The sequence below is a fragment of the Heterodontus francisci genome, chromosome 8 (assembly GCF_036365525.1).
Source record: "Heterodontus francisci isolate sHetFra1 chromosome 8, sHetFra1.hap1, whole genome shotgun sequence".
Lineage (NCBI taxonomy): Eukaryota > Metazoa > Chordata > Chondrichthyes > Heterodontiformes > Heterodontidae > Heterodontus > Heterodontus francisci.
Window position 1 is genome coordinate 52,609,077 of NC_090378.1, and position 24,532 is coordinate 52,633,608.

At 45.0% G+C, this 24,532-nt stretch overlaps 1 protein-coding gene across 1 annotated transcript in view; it reads left to right on the forward strand.

Annotated features, from left to right (window-relative positions):
- faf1 (Fas (TNFRSF6) associated factor 1) overlaps nt 1-24,532 on the forward strand; it is a 552,776-nt gene that overhangs the window by 394,738 nt on the left and 133,506 nt on the right. The window contains exons 14-15 of the mRNA XM_068037154.1: nt 9,044-9,180; nt 9,641-9,729. Of these exons, the coding sequence (XP_067893255.1) occupies nt 9,044-9,180; nt 9,641-9,729 (226 nt within the window). The remainder of the gene's footprint in view (nt 1-9,043; nt 9,181-9,640; nt 9,730-24,532) is intronic.

Genomic DNA, 24,532 nt, shown 5'->3' on the forward strand with positions numbered 1-24,532 from the left:
TCTAATTTGTTACAGGCCCCTTTCCAGCTTCCTGTGTGCAAATTGTGTTTCATTTGTCTTTTCATATATAATTAACTCACAGCTGTACTGCGGGAGGACACCTCGGAGGGGTCATGCAGCGAGGCAATATGGGTGGAACTCAGGAATAGGAAGGGTGCAGTCACGATGTTGGGGGTTTTCTACAGGCCTCCCAACAGCCAGCGGGAGGTAGAGGAGCAGATATGTAGACAGATTTTGGAAAGATGTAAAGGTAACAGGGTTGTAGTGGTGGGTGATTTTAACTTCCCCTATATTGACTGGGACTCACTTAGTGCTAGGGGCTTGGATGGGACATAATTTGTAAGGAGCATCCAGGACGGCTTCTTGAAACAATATGTAGATAGTCCAACTAGGGATGGGGCCGTACTGGACCTGGTATTGGGGAATGAGCCCAGTCAGGTGGTCAAAGTTTCAGTAGGGGAGCATTTTGGGAACAGTGACCATAATTCCGTAAGTTTTAAGGTACTTGTGGATAAGAAGAGTAGTCCTCGGGTGAAGGTGCTAAATTGGGGGAAGGCTAATTATAACAATATTAGGCAGGAACTGAAGAATTTAGATTGGGGACGGCTGTTTGAGGGTAAATCAACATCTGACATGTGGGAGTCTTTCAAACGTCAGCTGATTAGAATCCAGGACCAGCATGTTCCTATGAGGAAGAAGGATAAGTTTGGCAAGTTTCGGGAACCTTGGATAACGCGGGATATTGTGAGCCTAGTCAAAAAGAAAAAGGAAGCCTTTGTAAGGGCTAGAAGGCTGGGAACAGACGAATCCCTTGAGGAATATAAAGACAGTAGGATGGAACTTAAGCAAGGAGTCAGGAGGGCTAAAAGGGGTCATGAAAAGTCATTGGCAAACAGGATTAAGGATAATCCCAAGGCTTTTTATACATATATAAAGAGCAAGAGGGTAACTAGGGAAAGGGTTGGCCCGCTCAAGGACAGAGCAGGGAATCTATGTGTGGAGCCAGAGGAAATGGGCGAGGTACTAAATGAGTACTTTGCATCAGTATTCGCCAAAGAGAAGGACTTGTTGGATAATGAGCTTCGGGAAGGGAGTGTATATAGTCTCAGTCATCTCATTATCAAAAAGGAGGAGGTGTTGGGTGTCTTGCAAAGCATTAAGGTAGATAAGTCCCCAGGGCCTGATGGGATCTACCCCAGAATACTAAAGGAGGCAAGGGAAGAAATTGCTGGGCCCTTGACAGAAATCTTTGCACCCTCATTGGCTACAGGTGAGATCCCAGAGGACTGGAGAATAGCCAATGTTGTTCCTTTGTTTAAGAAGGGTAGCAAGGATAATCCAGGAAATTATAGGCCGGTGAGCCTTACGTGAGTGGTAGGGAAATTATTAGAGAGGATTCTTCGGGACAGGATTTACTCCCATTTGGAAACAAACAAACTTATTAGCGAGAGGCATCATGGTTTTGTGAAGGGGAGGTCATGTCTCACTAATTTAATTGAGTTTTTTGAGGAAGTGACAAAGATGATTGATGAAGGAAGGGCAGTGGATGTTATCTATATGGACTTCAGTAAAGCCTTTGACAAGGTCCCTCAGGGCAGACTGGTACAAAAGGTGAAGTCACACGGGATCAGAAGTGAGCTGGCAAGATGGATACAGAACTGGCTCAGTCATAGAAGACAGAGGGTAGCAGTGGAAGGGTGCTTTTCTGAATGGAGGGATGTGACTAGTGGTGTTCCGCAGGGATCAGTGCTGGGACCTTTGCTGTTTGTAGTATATATAAATGATTTGGAGGAAAATGTAGCTGGTCTGATTAGTAAGTTTGCGGACGACACAAAGGTTGGTGGAGTTGCGGATAGTGATGAGGATTGTCAGAGGATACAGCAGGATATAGATCGGTTGGAGGCTTGGGCGGAGAAATGGCAGATGGAGTTTAATCCGGACAAATGTGAGGTAATGCATTTTGGAAGGTCTAATACAGATGGGAAGTATACAGTAAATGGCAGAATCCTTAGGAGTATTGACAGGCAGAGAGATCTGGGCGTACAAGTCCACAGATCACTGAAAGTGGCAACGCAGGTGGATAAGGTAGTCAAGAAGGCATACGGCATGCTTGCCTTCATCGGTCGGGGCATAGAGTATAAAAATTGGCACGTCATGCTGCAGCTGTGCAGAACTTTAGTTCGGCCACACTTAGAATAATGCGTGCAATTCTGGTCGCCACACTACCAGAAGGACGTGGAGGCTTTGGAGAGGGTACAGAAGTGGTTTACCAGGATGTTGCCTGGTCTGGAGGGCATTAGCTATGAGGAGAGACGAAAACAAGAAATGCTGGATTCACTCAGCAGGTCTGGCAGCATCTGTGGAAAGAGAAGCAGAGTTAACGTTTCGGGTCAGTGACCCTTCTTCGGAACTGACAAATATTAGAAAAGTCACAGATTATAAACAAGTGAGGTGGGGGTTGGGCAAGAGATAACAAAGGAGAAGGTGCAGATTGGACCAGGCCACATAGCTGACCAAAAGGTCACGGAGCAAAGGCAAACAATATGTTAATGGTGTGTTGAAAGACAAAGCATTAGTACAGATTAGGTGTGAATATACTGAATATTGAACATCAGCAAGTGCAAACCTGAAGAAAAACAACCTGAAAAAAACAGTGGGTAAGCAAACTGAACAAACTAAGATGAAATGAAATAAATGCAAAAAAGATTGTAAAAAATGTAAAAAGGAATGCAAAAAAAAAAAGGAAGAAAAAATAACTAAAAATGACTAAAAATGAAAGTAAAGTGGGGGGCTGTCATGCTCTGAAATTATTGAACTCAATGTTCAGTCCGGCAGGCTGTAGTGTGCCTAATCGGTAGATGAGATGCTGTTCCTCGAGCTTGCGTTGATGTTCACTGGAACACTGCAGCAATCCCAGGACAGAGATGTGAGCATGAGAGCAGGGGGGAGTGTTGAAATGGCAAGCAACCGGAAGCTCAGGGTCCTGCTTGCGGACTGAGCGGAGATGTTCCGCAAAGCGGTCACCCAGTCTGCGCTTGGTCTCCCCAATGTAGAGGAGACCACACTGTGAGCAGCGAATACAGTATACTACATTGAAAGAAGTACAAGTAAATCGCTGCTTCACCTGAAAGGAGTGTTTGGGGCCTGGGATAGTGAGGAGAGAGGAGGTAAATGGGCAGGTATTACACCTCCTGCGATTGCAAGGGAAGGTGCCCTGGGACGGGGACGAGGTGGTGGGGGTAATGGAGGAGTGGACCAGGGTGTCGCGGAGGGAACGATCCCTTCGGAATGCTGACAGGGGAAGGGAGGGGAAGATGCGACTGGTAGTGGCATCACGCTGGAGGTGGCGGAAATGGCGGAGGATGATCCTTTGGATATGGAGGCTGGTGGGATGAAAAGTGAGGACAAGGGGAACCCTGTCACAGTTCTGGGAGGGAGGGGAAGGGGTGAGGGTCGAGGTGCGGGGAATGGGTCGGACACGGTTGAGGGCCCTGTCAACCACAGTGGGGGGAAATCCTCGGTTGAGGAAAAAGGAGGTCATATCAGAAGCACCGTCATGGAAGGTAGCATCATCAGAGCAGATGCGTCGGAGACGGAGAAACTGGGAGAATGGAATGGAGTCCTTACAGGAGGTAGGGTGTGAAGAAGTGTAGTCGAGGTAGCTGTGGGAGTCAGTGGGCTTATAATGGATATTGGTAGACAGCCTATCCCCAGAGATGGAGACAGAGAAGTCGAGGAAGGGAAGGGAAGTGTCAGAGATGGACCATGTAAAGGTGAGAGAAGGGTGGAAATTGGAAGCAAAGTTGATGAAGTTTTCTAGTTCGGGGCGGGAGCAGGAAACGGCACCGATACAGTCATCAATGTACCGGAAAAAGAGTTGGGGGAGGGGGCCTGAGTAGGACTGGAACAAAGAATGCTCGACATATCCCACAAGAAGACAGGCATAACTAGGACCCATGTGGGTACCCATAGCGACACCTTTTACTTGAAGGAAATGCATGGAGTTGAAGGAGAAGTTGTTCAATGTGAGAACAAGTTCAGCCAGGCGGAGGAGGGTGTTGGTGGATGGGGACTGGTTGGGCCTCTGTTCCAGGAAGAAGCGGAGAGCCCTCAAACCATCCTGGTGGGGGATGGAGGTGTAGAGCGATTGGACGTCCATAGTGAAGAGGAGGCGGTTGGGACCAGGAAACTGGAAATTGTCAAAATGACGTAGGGCGTCAGAAGAGTCACGGATGTAGGTGGGAAGAGACTGGACCAGTGGAGAAAAGATAGAGTCTAGATAGGAAGAAATAAGTTCAGTTGGACAGGAGCAGGCTGACACAATGGGTCTGCCGGGACAGTCCCGTTTGTGGATTTTGGGAAGGAGGTAGAAGCGGGCTGTCCGGGGTTGCGGGACTATGAGGTTGGAAGCTGTAGAGGGAAGATCCCCAGAGGAGATGAGGTCAGTGACAGTCCTTTGGACGGTGGCTTGATGTTCGGTGGTGGGGTCATGGTCCAGAGGGAGGTAGGAAGAGGTGTCTGTGAGTTGGCGTTGAGCTTCTGCAAGGTAGAGGTCGGTACGCCATACAACAACAGCACCACCCTTGTCTGCAGGTTTGATGACCATGTCGGGGTTAGACCTGAGAGAACGGAGTGCCTCAAGTTCAGAGGGGGACAGGTTAGAGTGAGTGAGGGGGGCAGAGAAATTGAGACGACCAATGTCTCGCCGACAGTTCTCAATGAAGAGATCAAGAGCGGGTAAGTGGCCAGGGTGAGGGGTCCAGGTAGAGGGAGAATGCTGGAGGCGGGTGAATGGGTCTACTGGTCGGGGGGAGGACTCCTGGTCGAAGAAGTGAGCCCGGAGGCGGAGGCGACGGAAGAAGAGCTCAACGTCATGCCGAGCGCGAAATTCATTGAGGTGGGGGCGTAAGGGGATAAAACTGAGACCTTTGCTGAGTACAGAACGCTCAGCATCAGAGAGGGGGAGGTCAGAGGGTATAGTGAATACACGGCAAGGGGTCAGCTCAGAAGGGGTGGGGTCAGAGGGAAGTGAAGCGGAAGGAGGATCTGGAGGAGCATTAGTCCCCATCAGCTGCTGGAGCTTGCGTTCCTTAACACCTGAAAGGAAGAAAAAAAGTTTTTTGTTAATGCGTCGGATGAGACGTACGATGAGATGAAACTGCGGAGTAGAACAGATTTGAGATAAGGTGAGACGGTGCTGCTGGAGAGAGAGGTCCAGTGTGTGCATATGGCGGCGCATAGCACTGAGTGTGGATCTCAGGATGCGGCGAGAGTAGCAGTCCGAGGAACGTTGTATTTCTCGGAGATACCTGTGATCCTGGGTGGTTTCAAAGCATGATGGGTGAAACTGCAGTTGGAATCCACGTGGAATCAGTCGGAGCCGGAGACAGTCACTGAGGAAGGAGATGTGGCTGTGAAAACGAGTTTTGGTAGATACCTTATCAAACACCAGGAGGGAAATAGAAAGCAATGAAGGTGAACAAGGTAAATAGCTATGAGGAGAGGTTGGATAAACTCGGATTGTTTTCACTGGAACGACGGAGGTGGAGGGGTGACATGATAGAGGTTTACAGAGTTATGAGCGGCATGGACAGAGTGGATAGTCAGAAGCTTTTTCCCAGGGTGGAAGAGTCAGTTACTAGGGGACATAGGTTTAAGGTGAGAGGGGCAAAGTTTAGAGGAGATGTGCGAGTCAAGTTCTTTACACAGAGGGTGGTGAGTGCCTGGAATTTGCTGCCGGGGGAGATGGTGGAAGCAGGTACGATTATGACGTTTAAGAGGCGTCTTGACAAATACATGAATAGGAAGGGAATAGAGGGATCTGGGCCCCGGAAGTGCAGAAGGTGTTAGTTTAGGCAGGCATCAAGATCGGCGCAGGCTTGGAGGGCTGAATGGCCTGTTCCTGTGCTGTACTGTTCTTTGTTCTTCCCCTGAGTACATGGATGAAAAATGGTGTATGTGCAAGAGCAACTGTAAAGAAAAATAATTCCAGCCATTGCAAAGAAATTTTATCCAAACTATTGGTTACGAAATGGGTCCATGTACCTTTGCAAATGAAGTCTTCCATGTGTACAGTTATCTTGCATTCAACCAAGGACTCTTTACCGAGGAACTCCTGCAATAATGTCCTGAGACTATGGAAAATATACACTTCTGTACTCTTTCCAGCCGCCAAGATGAAATCTGTCTTGGTCCTTATCAGCTGCACCCTTTTATTGTGCCAACTACAGTGCAACGGCTAATGGTGGTGTCCTTATGTGCTCATATCCCTCCAAAACAAATTTATATGTATGTGACCAGGAGCGAAGTACACACGAGGAAATTTGCAATTTTGTTTCTTGGCAGAAGGATTGGAAGGGAGTTGAGGGTCTTTCACCCAGAGGGTGGTGGGAGTCTGGAGCACTGCCTGCCTGAAAGGGTGATAGAAGCAGAAACTCTCATCACATTTGAAAAATACTTAGATGCACACCTGAAGTGCCATAATCTATAGGGCTTCGGATCAAGAGCTGGGAAGTGGCATTAGGCTGGATTGCTTTTTTTGTTTGGCACAGACACGATGGGCTGAATGGCCTTCTGTGTTGTAAATTTTCTGTGTTTGTTTCAATTGCCATCAACATTTGTGATGAAATGGAGTTTTAAGCGTTAAAGCACAATTGCATTTAATTCAGTGACTCCATTTGATTTTTATTTTGCGAGTCATACTACTGTTCATTCATAATCTGGGGTGTGCAGATAAATGCATTCAAATATCCCTTCTATCCCCAGCACAAACTAATAGATTTTTATTTGTGTTGCACTGAGTGACAAAAACCTTAACTCACATAAAACCTTGAACATATAATTTGTAATTAAACTGTATAAAATTATTCCCAAAAACTGGATTTTTAAAATTTTCCATGTTCTCCCATATTTGCCCATGTCACATATTGTTATTTGTAAATTTTCTGCCTGGATGTCGAGATGCTCTCTTCTAATATGTGATTCTGCAGGAAAATGAAAGTTATAAGGCCCATGATGTCCGTCTGTGTCTCTCTCGCTCTCTCACATGTCCCTACATTCCCTCTCACTCACGTACTCAAAACACACACTCATATTATATCATATGCTCACAATCTGTCTCTCTCACAATCACGGAGTCTCCCACTCTGATATTCATTCTCTCTCTCCCTTGCATACACACTGACCAAAGGAGAACTATAGTCACAGGCCCCTGACAGGGCGAAACCCTTTGCCAGGAATCTTGCAGAAAATTTCTAACATTAGTTAACTAATTTATATTAGTGTAATGTTTTTAGTGCAAATGATTCAATGTTTTATAACATATTTAGGTAGCTACATATTCAGACAGAAATTAAGATGATGTCTGGAACCAAGACCCAAAGGAAAAAAGTCCCATATTTGAGCTAATAACAAAAATACAGTACTTAACTTATTTTCCTGCAATTGTCAGATTCACTGTGCCACCATTCGTGTTTTATTGTGGACTCCTTAGATCATATTTCTAGCTATCTGAGCAGCAGGCTATTAAATTGGATTTTCTGCAAAAAAAAACTCTATTTGCACTCCGTCCATTGCATTTCATTATTACTATGGCATTTGAGTTACCATCAAATATTTAGATGTAAAATCAGAAAGCCTGTAAAATCAGATTGCATTTTTTCATATATTTGTAATACTGATATCCACTCAAACCTTCTGGTACAAGTACCATCCATCTCGACTTATGACTTGATTGAGTAGGCCAGACCAGGCCAGAAATGGTCACTTAAGGACCTCGTCCCGCTGCCAGTATTTTACCAGCGGGTGGTGGAAGCCCCGCCTTGTGTGGGGCTGCTCAGTAACACCCTGCATGCTGGAGTGGTTTAGTTTAGTTTAGAGATACAGCACTGAAACAGGCCCTTCGGCCCACCGAGTTTGTGCCGACCATCAACCACCCATTTATACTAATCCTACACTAATTCCATATTCCTGTCCCTATATTTCCCTACCAATACTAGGGGCAATTTATAATGGCCAATTTACCTATCAACCTGCAAGTCTTTGGCTGTGGGAGGAAACCCACGCAGAGGTTGTTTGGGGGATGGGGTGGGGGGAGGGTGAGGGTGGGCAGGCAGTCCTCTTGCTTGGGAAACCTGTGGCCCATGGAGGGCCCCTGGCAGCAAAAGCCACGCCGGAGCCAACAACCTCCTCCAGCACTCAACAACTAAACCGCCTCCCCACCCCCCCACCCAACTTTCATTGGGTCCTGCCTGACTGGTCCTGGCGAGCCTCCCCTTCTTTCCTGCACTCTGGGGCTCCATCACTTCTCGGTCCCAGGTCAACTGCAGTCCTAGCAGTGGCTACCGCTCCCAATGGTGCTGCTAAGCTGCCGGCCCTCTGATTGGCCGGCAGCTCTTGGAGGAAGGAACTCCCTCGGTAAATGGATGGAGACCTTGGTGCTGTGCATTTAACTGCCTGAGCGCCCGTAAAATGGAGCCGGGGGTTCCCAAAACAGCCGAGATGGGGTTCCCCCTCGACATTCTGGCTTGACGTCAGGACACCTGCTGCCTGCATAAAATTCCCATCCAATTTTCCTTACTGCACTCTAACAGTCGAAGTGTTCATTGAAAGAGCAATTTTCTCCCCATTGTAGTTTGAAAGTGTTATGAAATTAATATGACTATTTTGCTGTACAACTGCAAAGTTTATGAACATTTTGCTGAATTCACTGACAGCCATTTTAGAAAAGGAAATGTTGCTCTGCTTTACATTCTGCATGTGTAGTATACAGCCATGAGGCGACCGATTGTGACGGATTTACAGCAATGGTTGGAGAAGTAAATCCAGTTAAATTGCAACATGTGTTAAACAACTTAGTGCAGAGTATGTAAACATCTTTTTAGAGAATAGGATATTTTTCAAAGCCTGTTGTAAAAAGAAACGTGGAAAGTAATTTAATTCGTAGCAAAGTGAATTTTCAGCCTTGTATCTGACTAGGTTACAGGTGATGTCTATTGTATGCTTTACCTGACCTAATTGGTTTTCCCCTCTTTTGTTCCTACAGGTTTTTGAGCATGTGCACAAGACATTTTGGCAGTGTTGTGGCACAAACAATTCGGACGTACAAAACTGATCAGTTTCCCCTGCTTCTTCTTATAATGGGGAAACGATTATCCAATGAAGTTTTGAATGTGATACAAGGTAATTTTAAGTAAAAAGTCAGTATTTTTTGAATGTCATTTCTGTGTGCAATGTGCAAGATAAATGGCAGAAATTAGAAAATCCAGCAATTGTTTTTTTTAAACTTCTATAAATGTTTATACTGATGTGGATGAGATAATTTGAATAAAGTACCTTGATTTATTTTGTGTGTATGTGTACACATAATTGATCGTTATCAAAATGCTTCCTGGTAAATTCATCTTTTCAAGATTTTTAGTCTACTATCAATTGTAATATCTGCAAATGGATCTTTCTTTAACTGTACGATACAAGTGAGTTAAAGTATGTGATTAAAAATAGCTATGCTGGCACTCAATACATTCTTACTCTTATTTTAAACAGTCTTAATACCTTTCTAATGAAAGCTGAAATTGCTTGCCTCTATCAAACATGCATTAATCTTAATACTTAAAGCTTGGTTGTGTTCCTTTGTTGCTAGGTAATACCACAGTAGATGATTTGATGATGCGGCTGATGAATGCCATGGAGATCTTCGCAGCTCAACAACAGGAGGATATAAGGGATGAGGTAAAGGGATGAGAAAATATTTAGGTGTTTTTCTTGTTGCGATCTGTTAGAATATCTTAGGAATATGAAAACATATCTTTTTAAAAATACATATTTGAGACTATACAGAACTCGCTAAATATTCACAAAAAGGTTTTTTAAAAAGATGGAAACTGAGACAAAAGACTTCTTTTAAAAGGGAGTGTTTTCTAGTTTTTCAGATTTTTCCTTTTTGCATTTGATGCTCATGGTTTTTTATTGTATCCAATAAACATATTCAGCATTTCTTTTAAAATAGGCTGCTTTTGCTGATAACACAACCACTAGGTGGCGCAGTACTTGCAGATGCGCAAATGCAGACTCTTCAACTGGAACGTCAGTGTTTGCAACGTTCAGGCAACTGCCAGGATTAAAGATGGCGCTGCTCAATTTATCACAGGAAATGCTTATGGCTAGATCATTCCAGCAAACTAACCGTACATTAAGTTGGATGGAAGCCCAGTAATATGCTACTATGTAGTTCTTGGATACTAACTGTAATCCTCAGATCAATTTAATATTCCAGTAATCCTATTAAATATAAAAGGAATTTTATGATTGAATTTCCATTGGAAGATAGTGAACTGGCACCTTGATTGATGGAAAAGAAAATGGGCAGAGTATAAGATGTGCTGCCAATTCGTTATTGTGATTTGTTTATATGACTGACCAGGACTGATTTCACACGAAAGCAGCTACTAGCTCCCACCTCCCTCTCCTCCCCACCGGCCGCTTCCCCCCCCCCCCACCTCAGCTGCTCACTCCGAACCTTGCCGCTCCCCCGCCCCCCCCCCCCCCCCCCCCCCATCATTTCCCCTGGCCAATTGTTCCCATGCTCGCACCACCCCGCTGTCTGGTCGCGCATTCCCTGCTCCCCCACCTCCAGCCTCTAGCTCTGGGCCGCACCGCTTCCCTCCTCTCGGCCTCTCACTCCCAGCTTTGATTGTTCTCCACATGCCGCCCGAAAAAGCAAGGCGGGCCTTAAGGGGTAACGGGGCGACATAAGAGCAAGTGGCTGAGAGGAGGGGAAGCAGCTGGAGGCAGGTGTGGGGTGCGAGTGGCCGAGAGCAGGGAAACGGCGAGGCCGACAGCTAGCGGCTGGAATGGGGGGGGTGGTGGGGGTGTGGGAGTGAGGAGCAAGCAGCTGGAGAATGGGGTGGTGAGAGCGGGGAACAATTGGCCAGGGGAGTGGAGGGGGGAAGAAGCAGCGAGGTCTAGTACGAGCAGCTGAGTGGAGGAAGCGTCGAAGCCTGGTGCGAGTTGGCAAGGGGGGAGAGCTGCAGCCTCAAAGTCTCTCATTCAGCTGCTTCCTCCAGCTGAATGGTGGGCTGGGTACCTGATGACGCTTTATCGTGCATGTGCAAAGATGGACCAGGCACGGATACGCGATGACGTCATCCCACGCATGCGCCACGTGGTCCTGGTAAGATGTAGCTGTGCATGTGCACAGCTTGGCGCACTCTGATGACGTCAGTGGGTCGCTGCGTCGTCAGGAGTCACTTTGTTTAAAAAGCTCCTCTTACTATGAAAATTTGGTGTTTTCCATTTTCATTTTTTGTTTTTAGAAAAATTTAAACTTTCTTTCCTATAATCGCCTTCACTATTGAAGTTGGTGACAGCTGGAGGAAACAGTTCCATGGATGGTGATAGTCTCCACTAAATTGTCCAAGTAATTATTCATATGTGAACATAGGAACTGGGAGCAGGAGTAGGCCACTCGGCCCCTCAAGCCTGCTCCACCATTCAACAAGATCATGTTTGATCTGACTGTATCCTCAACTCCAGATTCATGCCTACCCCGGTGACCTTTCACCCCCCCCTTGCTTATCAAGAATCTATCTACCTCAGCCTTAAAAATATTCAAAGATTCTGCTTCCACTGTCTTTTGAGGAAGGAAGTTCCAAAGACACTCAACCCTCAGAGAAAAAATTTCTTCTCATCTCTGTCTTAAATGGGCGACCTCTTATTTTTAAACAGTGACCCCTAGTTCTAGATTCTCCCACAAGAGGAAACATCCTTTTAGCATCCACCCTGTCAAGACCCCTCAGGATCTTGTACGTTTCAATCAAGTCGCCACTTACTCTTCTAAACTCCAGCAGACACGAGCCTAGCCTGTCCAACCTTTCCTCATAAGACAACCCGCCCATTCCAGGTATTAGCCTAGTAAACCTTCTCTGAATGGCTTCCAACGCATTTACATCCTTCCTTAAATAAGGAGACCATTACTGTACACAGTATTCCAGATGTGGTCTCACCAATGCCCTGTATAGCTGAAGAATAACCACCTACCTTTGTACACAATTCCCTTTGCAATAAACAATATTCTATTAGCTTTCCTAATTACGTGCTGTTCCCGCTTACTAACCTTTTGTGATTCATGTACAAGGACACCCAGATCCCTCTGCATCTCAGAGTTCTGCAATCTCTCGCCATTTAAATAATACGCTTTTTTATTCTTCTTGCTAAACTGGACAATTTCACATTTTCCCACATTATACTCCATTTGCCAGCTCTTTGACTCCTCACTTAACTATCAATATCCCTTTGTAGCCTCCTTATGTCCTCTTCACAACTTACTTTCCTACCTATCTTTGTGTCATCAGCAAATTTAGCAACCATACCTTCAGTCCTCCCATTTATATAAATTGTAAAAAGTTAAAGTCCCAGCACTGATCCCTGTAGCACAACACTCGTTAAATCTTGCCAACCAGAAAATGACCCATTTATGCCTACTGTCTGTTTCCTGTTAGCTAGCCAATCTTCTATCCATGCCAATATGTTACCTCCTACACCATGAACGTTTATTTTCCGCAATAACCTTCGATGTGGCACCTTATCAAATGCCTTCTGCAAATCTAAGTACAGTACATCTACCATTTCCCTTTATCCTTAGCACATGTTACTTAGAATCATAGAAGTACACAGCATAGAAACAGGCCCTTCGGCCCATCGTGTCTGTGCTGGCCATCAAGCACCTATCGTAATCCCATTTTCCAGCCTTGATGCTATGGCGTTTCAAGTGCTCAACTAAATACTTCTTAAATGGTTCCTGCCTCTACCACCCCTTCAGGCAGTGTGTTCCAGATTCCAACCACTCAATGGGTGAAAAAAAAATTTCCTCAAATCCCCTCTAAACCTCCTGCCCCTTACCTTAAATCTATGCCCCCTGGTTATTGACATCTCCGTTAAGGAAAAAAGTTTCTTCCTATCTACCCTATCCAAGCCCCTCATAATTTTGTATACCTCAATCAGGTTCCCCCCTCAGCCATCTCTGCTCGAAGGAAAACAACCCTAGCCTATCCAGTCTCTCTTCCTAGCTGAAATGCTTCTTCAAAGAACTCCAATAAATTGGTTAGACATGATTAGACCATGTTGACTCTGCCTGATTACCTTGAATTTTTCTAAGTGCCCTGTTATAACATCTTTAATAATGGCTTCTAACATTTTCCCTGTGACAGATGTTCAGCCAACTGACCTGTAATTTCCTGCTTTCTGTCTCCCTTTTTGAATAAAGGAGTTAGATTCGCTATTTTCCAATCCAATGGAACCTTCCCCAAATCTAGGGAATTTTGGAAAATTAAAACCAACGCATCAACTATCTCACTAGCCACTTCTTTTAGGACCCTAGGATGAAGTCCATCAGCACCCGGGAACTTGTCAGCCCGCAGCTCCAACAATTTGCTTAGTACCACTTCCTTGGTGATTATAATTTTCTCAAGTTCCTCCCTCCCTTCCATTTCCTGATTTACAGCTACATTTGGGATGTTACTTGTATCGTCTACAGTGAAGACTGATGCAAAATACCTGTTCAATTCATCTACCATCTCCTTATTTTCCATTATTAATTCCCCAGACTCACGTTCGAGAGGACCAACGCTCACTTTGTTAACTCTTTTTTTAAAAAAAAATCAGGAGAAACTCTTACTATCTATTTTTCTATTTCTAGCTAGCTTTCTCTTGTACTCTAATTTTCCCTCCTTATTATTCTTGTATTCTTTGCTGTTTTTATATTCTGTCCAATCTTCTGACCTGCCACCCAACTTTGCGCAATTATATGCTTTTTCTTTAAGTTTCATACTATATTTAACTTTTTTAGTTAAACACAGATGGTGGGTCCTCCCCTTGGAATTTTTCTTTCTTGTTGGAATGTTTCTATTCTCTGTATTCTGAAATATCCCCTTAAATGTCTGCCACTGCATCTCTATTGACCTATCCATTAACTTAATTTGCCAGTTCACTTCAGCTAGCTCTGCTTTCATGCCCTCGTAATTGCCCTTATTCAAGTTTAAAATACTAGTCTTGGACCCATTCTTCTCTCCCTCAAACTGAATGTAAAATTCAATCATATTACGATTGCTGTTGCCTAGGGGTGCCTTCACAATGAGGTCATTAATCCTATCTTGTTGCACAATACCAGGTCTAGTATAGCCTGCACTCTGGCTCCAGAGCATGCTGTTCTAATGAACTATCACAAAAATGTTCTATGAACTCCTCATCTAGGCTACCTTTGGCCATCTGATTTTTCCAGTCTATATGTAGTTTGAAATCCCCCACGATTATTGACATATCTTTCTGACCAGCTCCCATTATTTCTTCCTTTATACCCACTCCTACCATGTGGTTACTGTTAGGGGGCCTGTACATCACTCCCACAAGTGACTTCTTGCCTTTATCATTTCTCATCTCTCCCCAAACCACTTCTACATCCTGATTTTCTGAACTTAGGTCATCCTTCTCTATTGTGCTGTTACCATCATTAATTAACAGAGCCACCCCTCCAGCTTCCTATCCTTCCTAAATGCCATGTACCCTTCATTATTCAGGTCCCAATCTATGTCATCTGCAACCATGTCCCTGTAATGGCTATCAGATTGTACTTATTTATTTCTATTTGCGTTTTTAGTTCATCAGTTTTGTTTCAAATGCTATGTGCATTCAGATACAGAGCCTTTAGTTTTGTCCTTTTATTATTTTTGTAACCTCTAGCCTTATCTGATGATTTACTCTTAGATTTGTACGCTGTGTCCCTTCCTGTCACGGTTTGTTTATCATTTCCCATATTAATATCGTTCTCTGTTGCCTAATTTGCACGTGGCTCAGGTAATAAACCAGAGATTATTACCTTTGAGGTTCTGTTTCTTAATTTGGTGCCTAGCTCCTCATATTGACTATGCAGAACCTCTTTCCTTGTCCTGCCTATGTCGTTGGTACCTATATGGACCATGATGGCTGGATCCTACTTCTCTTACTGTCAGTTCTTCTTCAGCCCTGAGCAGATGTACCGAACCCTGGCACTGGGCAGGCAACACAGCCTTCTGGACACTCGCTTTTTGCTGCAGAGAATAGTGTCAATCTCCCTCACCATACTGTCCCCTACTACCACGACATTCCTTTTTGCTCCCCCTGCCTTAATAGCTTCCTGTACCTTGGTACCATGGTACAGTAAATTGTCGTATTCTTAGGAATTATTCTAAGCTCATACACCCTGCAGATCTTGCTTTCGTCCACAGTAGTTGCAAGCACCTCAGTCTTTCGACAGTTGCAAAGGCTGAGGCTCCTCCACTACTGTCTGCTCAGTCCCTTTACCTGCTCACTCATGGTCACACCCTCCTGTCCCTCACCTAGTAAGTTTGCGGACGACACAAAGGTTGGTGGAGTTGCGGATAGTGATGAGGATTGTCAGAGGATACAGCAGGATATAGATTGGTTGGAGACTTGGGCGGAGAAATGGCAGATGGAGTTTAGTCCGGACAAATGTGAGGTAATGCATTTTGGAAGGTCTAATACAGATGGGAAGTATACAGTAAATGGCAGAACCCTTAGGAATATTGACAGGCAGAGAGATCTGGGCGTACAGGTCCACAGATCACTGAAAGTGGCAACGCAGGTGGATAAGGTAGTCAAGAAGGCATACGGCATGCTTGCCTTCATCGGTCGGGGCGTAGAGTATAAAAATTGGCAAGTCATGCTGCAGCTGTACAGAACCTTAGTTCGGCCACACTTGGAATATTGCGTACAATTCTGGTCGCCACACTACCGGATGGATGTGGAGGCTTTGGAGAGGGTACAGAAGAGGTTTACCGGGATGTTGCCTGGTCTGGAGGGTATTGGCTATGAGGAGAGGTTGGATAAACTCGGATTGTTTTCTGGAACGATGGAGGTGGAAGGGCGACATAATAGAGGTTTACAAAGTTATGAGCGGCCTGGACAGAATGGATAGTCAGAAGCTTTTTCCCAGGGTGGAAGAGTCAGTTACTAGGGGACATAGGTTTAAGGTGAGAGGGGCAAAGTTTAGAGGAGATGTGCGAGGCAAGTTTTTTTTACACAGAGGGTGGTGAGTGCCTGGAACTTGCTGCCGGGGCAGGTGGTAGAAGCAGGTACGATAGCGACGTTTAAGAGGCATTTTGACAAATACATGAATAGGATGGGAATAGAGGGATATGGACCCCAAAAGTGCAGAAGGTTTTAGTTTAGACAGGCATCAAGATTGGCGCAGGCTTGGAGGGCCAAATGGCCTGTTCCTGTGCTGTACTGTTCTTTGTTCTCATTACTGACCAAAACAGACGACCCTATTCTAAGTGGTGTGACCGTCTTATAATACAAAGTGTCCAAATATCTCTCCCATTCTCTGATGTTGCGCAGTGTCTGCAGTTCGGCTTGCAGATCAATAATCCTGATCCTGAACTACTCTAGCCGCTTACACTTTGTGCAGACATGTTTGTCCTGGATCGCATTGGTGTCCAGGAGATCCCACATTCCACAGGTGCAACAGAACACCTGTCTTGCCATTGTTACTTATGTTACTTAGTTAATTTAATTTAATTATTTTCTGAATTAGCTTAGAATCATTCCTATGAATACTACAATTTACTGTGCTTGTTAATTGCTCCTACCACCTACAACTGAGTTATACATTTCTTAGTTACACAGATATGTGTTTTAGGTGTTTATTTTAAAGTTTTAGTTCTTTTTATTTATAGATCTTCTCAAACAAACTGCTCATTTCACTGCACTGAAGTAAAAACCAAATACTGGAGGGTGAACAAAACAGAAAAAGGAGTATCTCCGCCCCCCCTTCACCAAATTCTTATCTGCACACTCTGCTTACAACCTACACTCCGTTTACTCACCAGCCAATCACCTACCTCCTTCCCTGTGATGTCACACCGCGATTTTTCTTTTAAAATGCCTGTTCTGACTGGCGGTGACTACCCCTCTGCCGGTCTCGCTCTTTTCCGCTGCTTACCAACATATCAGCAAGTGCAGTTTTATTATTTTGGAGCCCAACTTTGTCCTCACCCAGTGTCCACACAACACATTTTTGCAAAGGAGATACTGGATAGCAATCAGAGCAAGAACCCTGGTTTCTTCATTCTCTTGCCTGGAGATACTGTTGAGGCCAGTTGATTGAACATAGACAAAGCATTGAAGCACAGGGAGTTTCATTTCAATGTGAAATCATTTGCATTTTTGGGGCTGCATCGAGAATCTAACTTGGGGTGTCACATTGCACATAATTAATTTGGTACAAAATATTTCTAATTGTGACAACTGTCGAACTCGTCTCTGAACTGGATATCAATAGCTCTATTTACAGATGTCTTTCTCCTTCAAACTTCATACTTGTGGCATAAACTAAATTCTGAAGCAAGTGCCCTTGGTAGCTTACCAAAATTAAAACATAACTGTTGAAGAGTCGATAGTCGGATTATCTGAAGTAAATATTTCTGCTGAAGCTTCTATACATAATTATCCTAATGACTTCACATAACATTAAAAATGAGCATTTAATATACTGCTAATAACTTCTCCAAACTTCTGCTCAGCAGGGCATTTCAGTTATTCATATTGTTATTCATCAGGGTTCCTTCAAGGGCAACAGTTTAACGGAGGCTTAGACGACCAAAATATCCATAAAAAAGCTAACCTTATAGCGCTGGGTTTACCACAGTAGTTCTTCTACTATTTTGTAGTATTTCTTCCATTCTTTAAATGGAAGTCACTCTCCAGAGTACAAAAGCATGTTCAAGATGTCAACATTATATCACCTGGATATTATCATCTCAGTGCAGAATGACATTGACTCCAAAATTTGGCTCCTTAACACACAGTCTTCCAGTGCTATATGGTACCCTGATGAATAACAATTTCAGCTGCAAAATGGCGTCCATAGCATGCACTCACATTTCTGGTGTGAGCTGTGCTGGACGCCATTTTGGTGAGGCCATGAGCTGCATGAAGAAAATGTTCACCAGGAATTTGCAGAGTAGGCACATTGTGACGTCAATCAGTGTGTAATGCTGATTTGACTCTAGAGTTGCCATTTTGGAGCTCAGTGCTCCTGCTAACCAGAATCACAGAATTGTTACAGTGCAGAAGGAGGCCATTCGACTAATTAGTGTCCAGATCAGCTCTCTGAAAGAGCAATTCACACAGTTCCATTCCCCCGCCTGCTCCCCGTAACCATTTTCCTATGTGCAGGGTTAGAACCATCGAACCATTCTATCTTTTCATATAACTGTCAAATTCCCTTTTGAATTCTTCAGTTGAACCTGCCTCCACCACACTGTCGGGCAGTGCATTCCAGTCCTTATCCATTCGCTGCATGGAAAGGTTTTTTCCTCGTGTCATTTTTGCTTCTCTTACCAAATACTTTAAATCGGCGCCCTCTTGTTCTCGATCCTTTCACGAGTGGGAACATTTTCTCTCTATCTACTCTGTCTAGTCCCCTCGTGATTTTGAATACCTCTATCAAATCATCTCTCAGCCTTTTCTCCAAGGAAAATAGTCCTAACTTCTCCAATCTATCTTCATAACTGAAATTCCTCATCACTGGAACCATTCTCGTGAACTGTACGCAATACTCCAGCTGAGGCCGAACCAGTGTCTCATACAAATTCAACATAACTTCTTTGCTCTTGTACTCTTTGCCCCTATTAATGAAGCCCAGGATACTGTATGCTTTATTAACCTCTCTCTCAACCTGTCTTGCCACCTTCAATGACTTATGAACATATGCACCCAGGCCCCTCTGCTCCTGCACTCCCTTTAGAGTGGTACCCTTTATTTTATATTGTCTCTGTATGTTCTTCCTACCAAAATGAATCACTTCACATTTCTCTGCATTGAACTTCATCTGCCATCTGTCTGCCCATTCCACCAACTTGTCTATGTCCTTTTGAAGTTCTGCATTATCCTCCTCGCAATCCACAATGATTTCAAGTTTCGTTTCATCTGCAAACTTTGAAATTGTGCCCTGTACACGAAGGTCTCGGTCATTAATATATATTAAGAAAAGCAAGGTTCCCAACACTGACCCCTTGGGAACTCCACTATAAATCTTCCTCCAGCCCGATAAACGTCCAGTGGCCACTACTCTTTGTTGCCTGTCACTCAGCCAATTTCATATCTATGTTGTTACCATCCCTGTTATTCCATTAGCTATAACCTTGCTCACAAGTCTGTTGTGTGGCACTGTATCAAATGCCTTTTGAAAGTCCATGTAAACCACATCAACAGCATTGCCCTTATCAACCCTCTCTGTTACCTCCTCAAAAAAACTCCAAGTTCGTTATACATGATTTTCTCTTAAGCAATCCATGCTGGCTTTCCTTAATTAACCTGCATTTGTCCATATGATTATTAATTTTGTCCCAAATTATTTTTTCCAGGAATATTTAATACCTAGTCTTGCCCTTCTTTGAGCCAGGTCTCTGTTGTAGCCACATCATATTTCCACATGGCAATCTGCGCCTGTACCTCACCAATCTTATTAACCACACTCCGTGCATTCACATACATGCACATTAATCCTGATTTAGATGTTTTTGCTTTCTCCCTTACTCTGGCCCCACCTAATAACTTACAATTCCCTACTCTAGTGCCATCTATCTCCCCCAATAATCTGTGCATCTTGGTATTCCTCTCTGATATTTGCTCCTGGTTTCCACACCCCTGACAAGTTAACAATTTTGCTTCCCTCCAATCTGAGTACTCTCTCTGATTCCCATCCCCCTGCCAATCTAGTTCAAATCCTCCCCAACAGCACTAGCAAATCTCCATACGAGGATATTAGTCCTCGTCCTGCTAAGATGCAACCCATCCATCTTTTACAAGTCCCACCTGCCCCAGAACTGGTCCCAATGCTTCAGAAATATGATGCCCTCCCTCCTACACTAGTTCTCCAGCCACGTGTTCAATCACTCAATTCTCCTATTCCATTGCTTACTCGCACGTGGGACTGGGCGTAATCCTGAGATTACTGCTTTTGACGTCCTTTTTAATCTTCCTAGCTCGCTAAAATCTGCTTTCAGGTCCTCATCCCCCTTCTTACCCATGTAATTGGTGCCATGTGGACCACAACCTCTGGCTGTCCACCCCCCTCCAGAAGAATGTCCTGTAGCCACTCGGTGACATCCTTGACCCTGGCACCAGGGAGGCAACACACCATCTGCCGAAACGCCTGTCTGTTCCCCTAACTAATGAATTCCCTATCACTATTGCTCTTACACTCTTCTTCCTCCCCTCCTGTGTAGCTGAGCCACCTGTGGTGCCACAAACTTGGCTCTGACTGCAGTACTCTGAGGTACCAATACCCTCATCAGTATCCAAAATGGAAAACCGATTAGCGAGCGCGATCGCACTACCTGCCTGGTTCTGTTAGACTGCCTGGCGGTCACCCATTCCCTATCTGCTTGCATGCTCCTAACCTGCGGTGTGACCACCTCCTTAAACGTGCTTTCCATGTAGTTCTCTGCCTCGAGGATGTACCACAGTGACTCCAGCCGCTGCTCAAATTTCGAAACCCAGAGCTCAAACTTGTGTAGCTGGTGACACGTCTGACACTTGTGTTTGTCAGATGTGTTTATCTAGGACACATGGTATGTCCATGACTTCCCATATGCCACAGGCTGTACATTCCCCTTGGCCGAGCTGCCCTGCCATACCTTAACTTTACAGATTATTTATTATAAGTATAATAGCTTACCAGTTACTCATCAACCAGCTCCTTCTATTCCACCGAAGTAAGAACCAAATGCTGGAGGGTGAGAAAAGTAGAAAAAAAGAAGCACGCCCCCCACCCCTCCCCACCCCCACTTCACCTAACTCCCCACTCTCACCAAACTCGTATCTCCACACTCTGCTTGCAATCTTCACTCCCTTTGCAGGCTGCACCCAGACCTCTGTATTTGTACCATCTGTGAAACATGCACACCCGTTCAGCTATGCTAGTTAAAGGGATCATCAACTACGTTCAGGTTAGTTGCTGATTGATGTGTGCTGACTGTTGCTGTGATTGTAGAAGAGTTTGGTGTTTTGTAGAGTTTTTTTTTAAGTTGCTAAAGCCAACAGGGAGTGGTGTGGTATTTTCTGAAGGACTTTGTTCTGACTTACAGGATTCTGCACAAACCTCTTGCTCCCAGACATGGGCGCAATAGTTTGCGTTCCCCATTGGGTATAGCATGTCGGGGCAGTAAACAGAAGTGATAGAGTAGGACAAGCTATTGTAAATGGTGGGGGGGAGGGTGCAGGTAGGAGGAGAAGGGCTCTCAGCAGGAGGCTATATCTGCCAAGGGTGTTGAGGGAGCAATTCGACTACCTAAATCTCAGTGAGGAACAGTGTGTTGGACGTCCCCATTTAACAAAGGGTGTCCTCACGGAAACCTGTCACCTGCTGCAGCCAAAACTGCAGTCTCAGAGGATGGCAAGGATAGTATCGTCAGTGGCTGTGAATACGACCGTGATAATGAACCTTTGTGTGTTCGGCTCCTTCCAGGTTGGAGCAAGCGATATTTGCAATATCTCCCAGTTTTCTGTCCGCTGTTGCAAAAGGGAGGTCACTGAGGCTCTGTATTCTAAGAGAGCTGAATACATTTCATTCTCTCTTGCCAGAGAGAAGCAGACAGAGTGAGCATGTGGCATCATGAGCACATGACTTCATGAGGATTGCCGGCTTCCCAGTGGTACAAGATGCCTTTGACTGCACGCACATCACTTTGCAAGTGATGTATGTCAAAATGTACCACAACTGAGAGGGGTTCCACCCTCTCAACATCCAACTGGCGTGTGACCAACTGCTCGTCATGCAGTTTAGTGCCCGGTATCCTAGCGGCAGTCATGATGCCTTCATTCTGCAGCAGTCTACTGTGCCATCTGCGTTTGAGCCAACACGACAAATCAGATGATACCTACTAGGCAACAAGGACTATCCTTTGACGTCATGGCTCATGACTCTCATGTGCAACCCACACAAACATAGGCAGCATGCATGCAACAAAAGTCTTGCTGCCACACAAAATATGATAGAGCAGACCATTTGGATGATAAAGCAATGCCTCCACTGCCTGGCCTGCACTGGAGGAGAGGTGGGACATTGGGGCAGGTTCTGGGGGAGATGGGATCTGTACAGAATGGATGGGTTGAACCTGAACAGATGTCCTTGTGCGGTGATTTGCTAGTGCTTTTGGGGAGGGTTTAAACTAACTTGACAGGGGTGTGGGAACCAGGAGGTAACAGAGAGGAAAAGCAAGGTGTACAGAGAATTGGGAGAGACAGATAGCACTAGAATAGGAAATAGTAAGGTAGTGGGTGGGGTCAGAGTAACAGGGAATGTAATTTCTAATTTTGGCTTACTGTGCATGTATGTGACTGCATGGAGTGTGGTAAATAAAGTTGGTGAGCTGCAGGTGCAGGTAGCCACGTGGAAATATGATGTGGCGATAACAGAGACCAGGCTGAAAAAAGGGCAGGACTGGTACTAAATATTCCTGGATACAAGGGGCTGAATTTTATTAGTGTGCCGCACATCATGCCGGCTTGCTTTGAAGTTGGCGGCCTTCAGAAATAGATATGCCGTTGCTGAGCCCCCACGATGATGTAAAGTGGGCAGCTGCTCCGTGCCTGCAATGGCTTCTGGCGCCACTGCGCAGGCACCGGCGCCATTTTTAAAGGGCTTCAAGCCCTTAAATTTTTAAAGTCACATTGTGGGCAAAGTAAAATGGAAAACTTTATAAACAGATTGAGGCCCCTCCACCCCCGCACCCCCCCCCCACCACCACCCCGCCCCCCCCCCACCACCACCACCCAATGGCCATTTCATGTTATCTACACACAGGAAAACCACTTCTTCCAAATCATCAACTTTGACCCCTGAACTTTGTAACTTTGCCCTTCAACCCCTTCCCACTATCCCCTCAGTCAATTGAATCAGTTTTTACCGCTCCCCCACATCTCCCGCCCTGACATTTTCACTCCTCCCCCTTCCCCGCCAGTGTCTTGCCTCAGAAGTCCAAATGGAGTTCTGAAGACACGTGAGTTGTGGCTGGTGGCCGTAATATCGGCGTGGGATAACTGCTGGGGCACGGTATGTTGATTTGCATGGCTTTTGCATTAATTTTAAGATTGAAATGAGTCCGCACTGAGGCTTTGCCGCTGCTGGTAAAATGTGCGTGGCCTTTTCGGTGTCGGGGTCGTGGCGGGCCGCTCCCGCAAGTATTTTACGGGCCCCCCCACCCCCTGCCACGACCCCGACATTGAGGGGCTGGGAAAATTCATCCCAAGGTATTTCGGGCAGGAAAGAAAAGAGATGGGGTAGCAGTATTGATTAATGAGAACATTACAGTGCTGGCGAGAGAGGATATCCTACAGGGGTTAAGGACAGAATCTCTCAATGGAGGTAACATTACATTGCTGGGTGTATTCTATAGGCCATTAACTAGTGGGATAGATATCAAACAAATTTGCAAGGAAATTACAGAGCGGTGCAAGAATTATAGAGCAGTTCTATTGGGGACTTTAATTATCCTAATATATATTGGGATAGTAATAGTGTAAAGGGCGGAGGAAGGAGGAGGCATTGCTGGATTTGGTTTTGGGGAATGAGATGGGTCAAGTGGTTCAAGTATCAGTGGGGGAACACATAGGGGACAGTGATCATAGTATCATGAGGTTTAGGTTGGCTATGGAAAAGGACAACAAGCAATCCAGAATAAAAATAATTAATTGGGGGAGGGGCAACTTCAATAGGATGAAAAGTGGTCTGGCCCAGGTAGATTGGGAGGCAAAACTGTAGGAACATAGGAGCAGGAGTAGGCCATTCAGCCCAATGATCCTGCCCCACCATTCGATATGATCATGGCTGATCATCCACTTCAATGCCTTTTTCCCACACTATCCTCATATCCGATTCGGTCATTTGTATTTAGAAATCTCTCAATCTCTGCTTTAAACATATTCAATGATTCAGCTTCCACAGCCCTCTGAGGTAGAGAATTCCAAAGATTCACAACCCTCTGAGTAAAGAAATTTCTCCTTATCTCTGTCCTAAGTGGCTTCCCCTTATTTTGAAATTGTTTCCCCTGGTTCTAGACTCCCCAACCAGGGAAAACATCTTGTCTGTATCTACCCTGTCTATTCCTTTAAGTATTTTGTAGGTTTCAATGAGATCATCTCTCATTCTTCAAAACTCCAGAGAATACAGGCCCAGTTTCCCCAATCTCTCTTCATAGGACAACCCTACCTTCCTGGGAACAAGTCTGGTGAACCTTCATTGCACTCCCTCTATGGCAATAATATCCTCCCTAAGGTAAGGCGACCAGAACTGCACACAGTACTCCAAGTGCGGCCTATCCTCTTGTGATAAAGGCCAACATACCATTAGCCTTCCTAATTGCTTGCTGCACCTGCATGTTAGCTTTCAGTGACTTATTAACAAGGACACCCAGGTCCCTTTGTACATCTATACTTTCTAATCTCTTACCATTTAAGAAATACTCTGCACATCTGC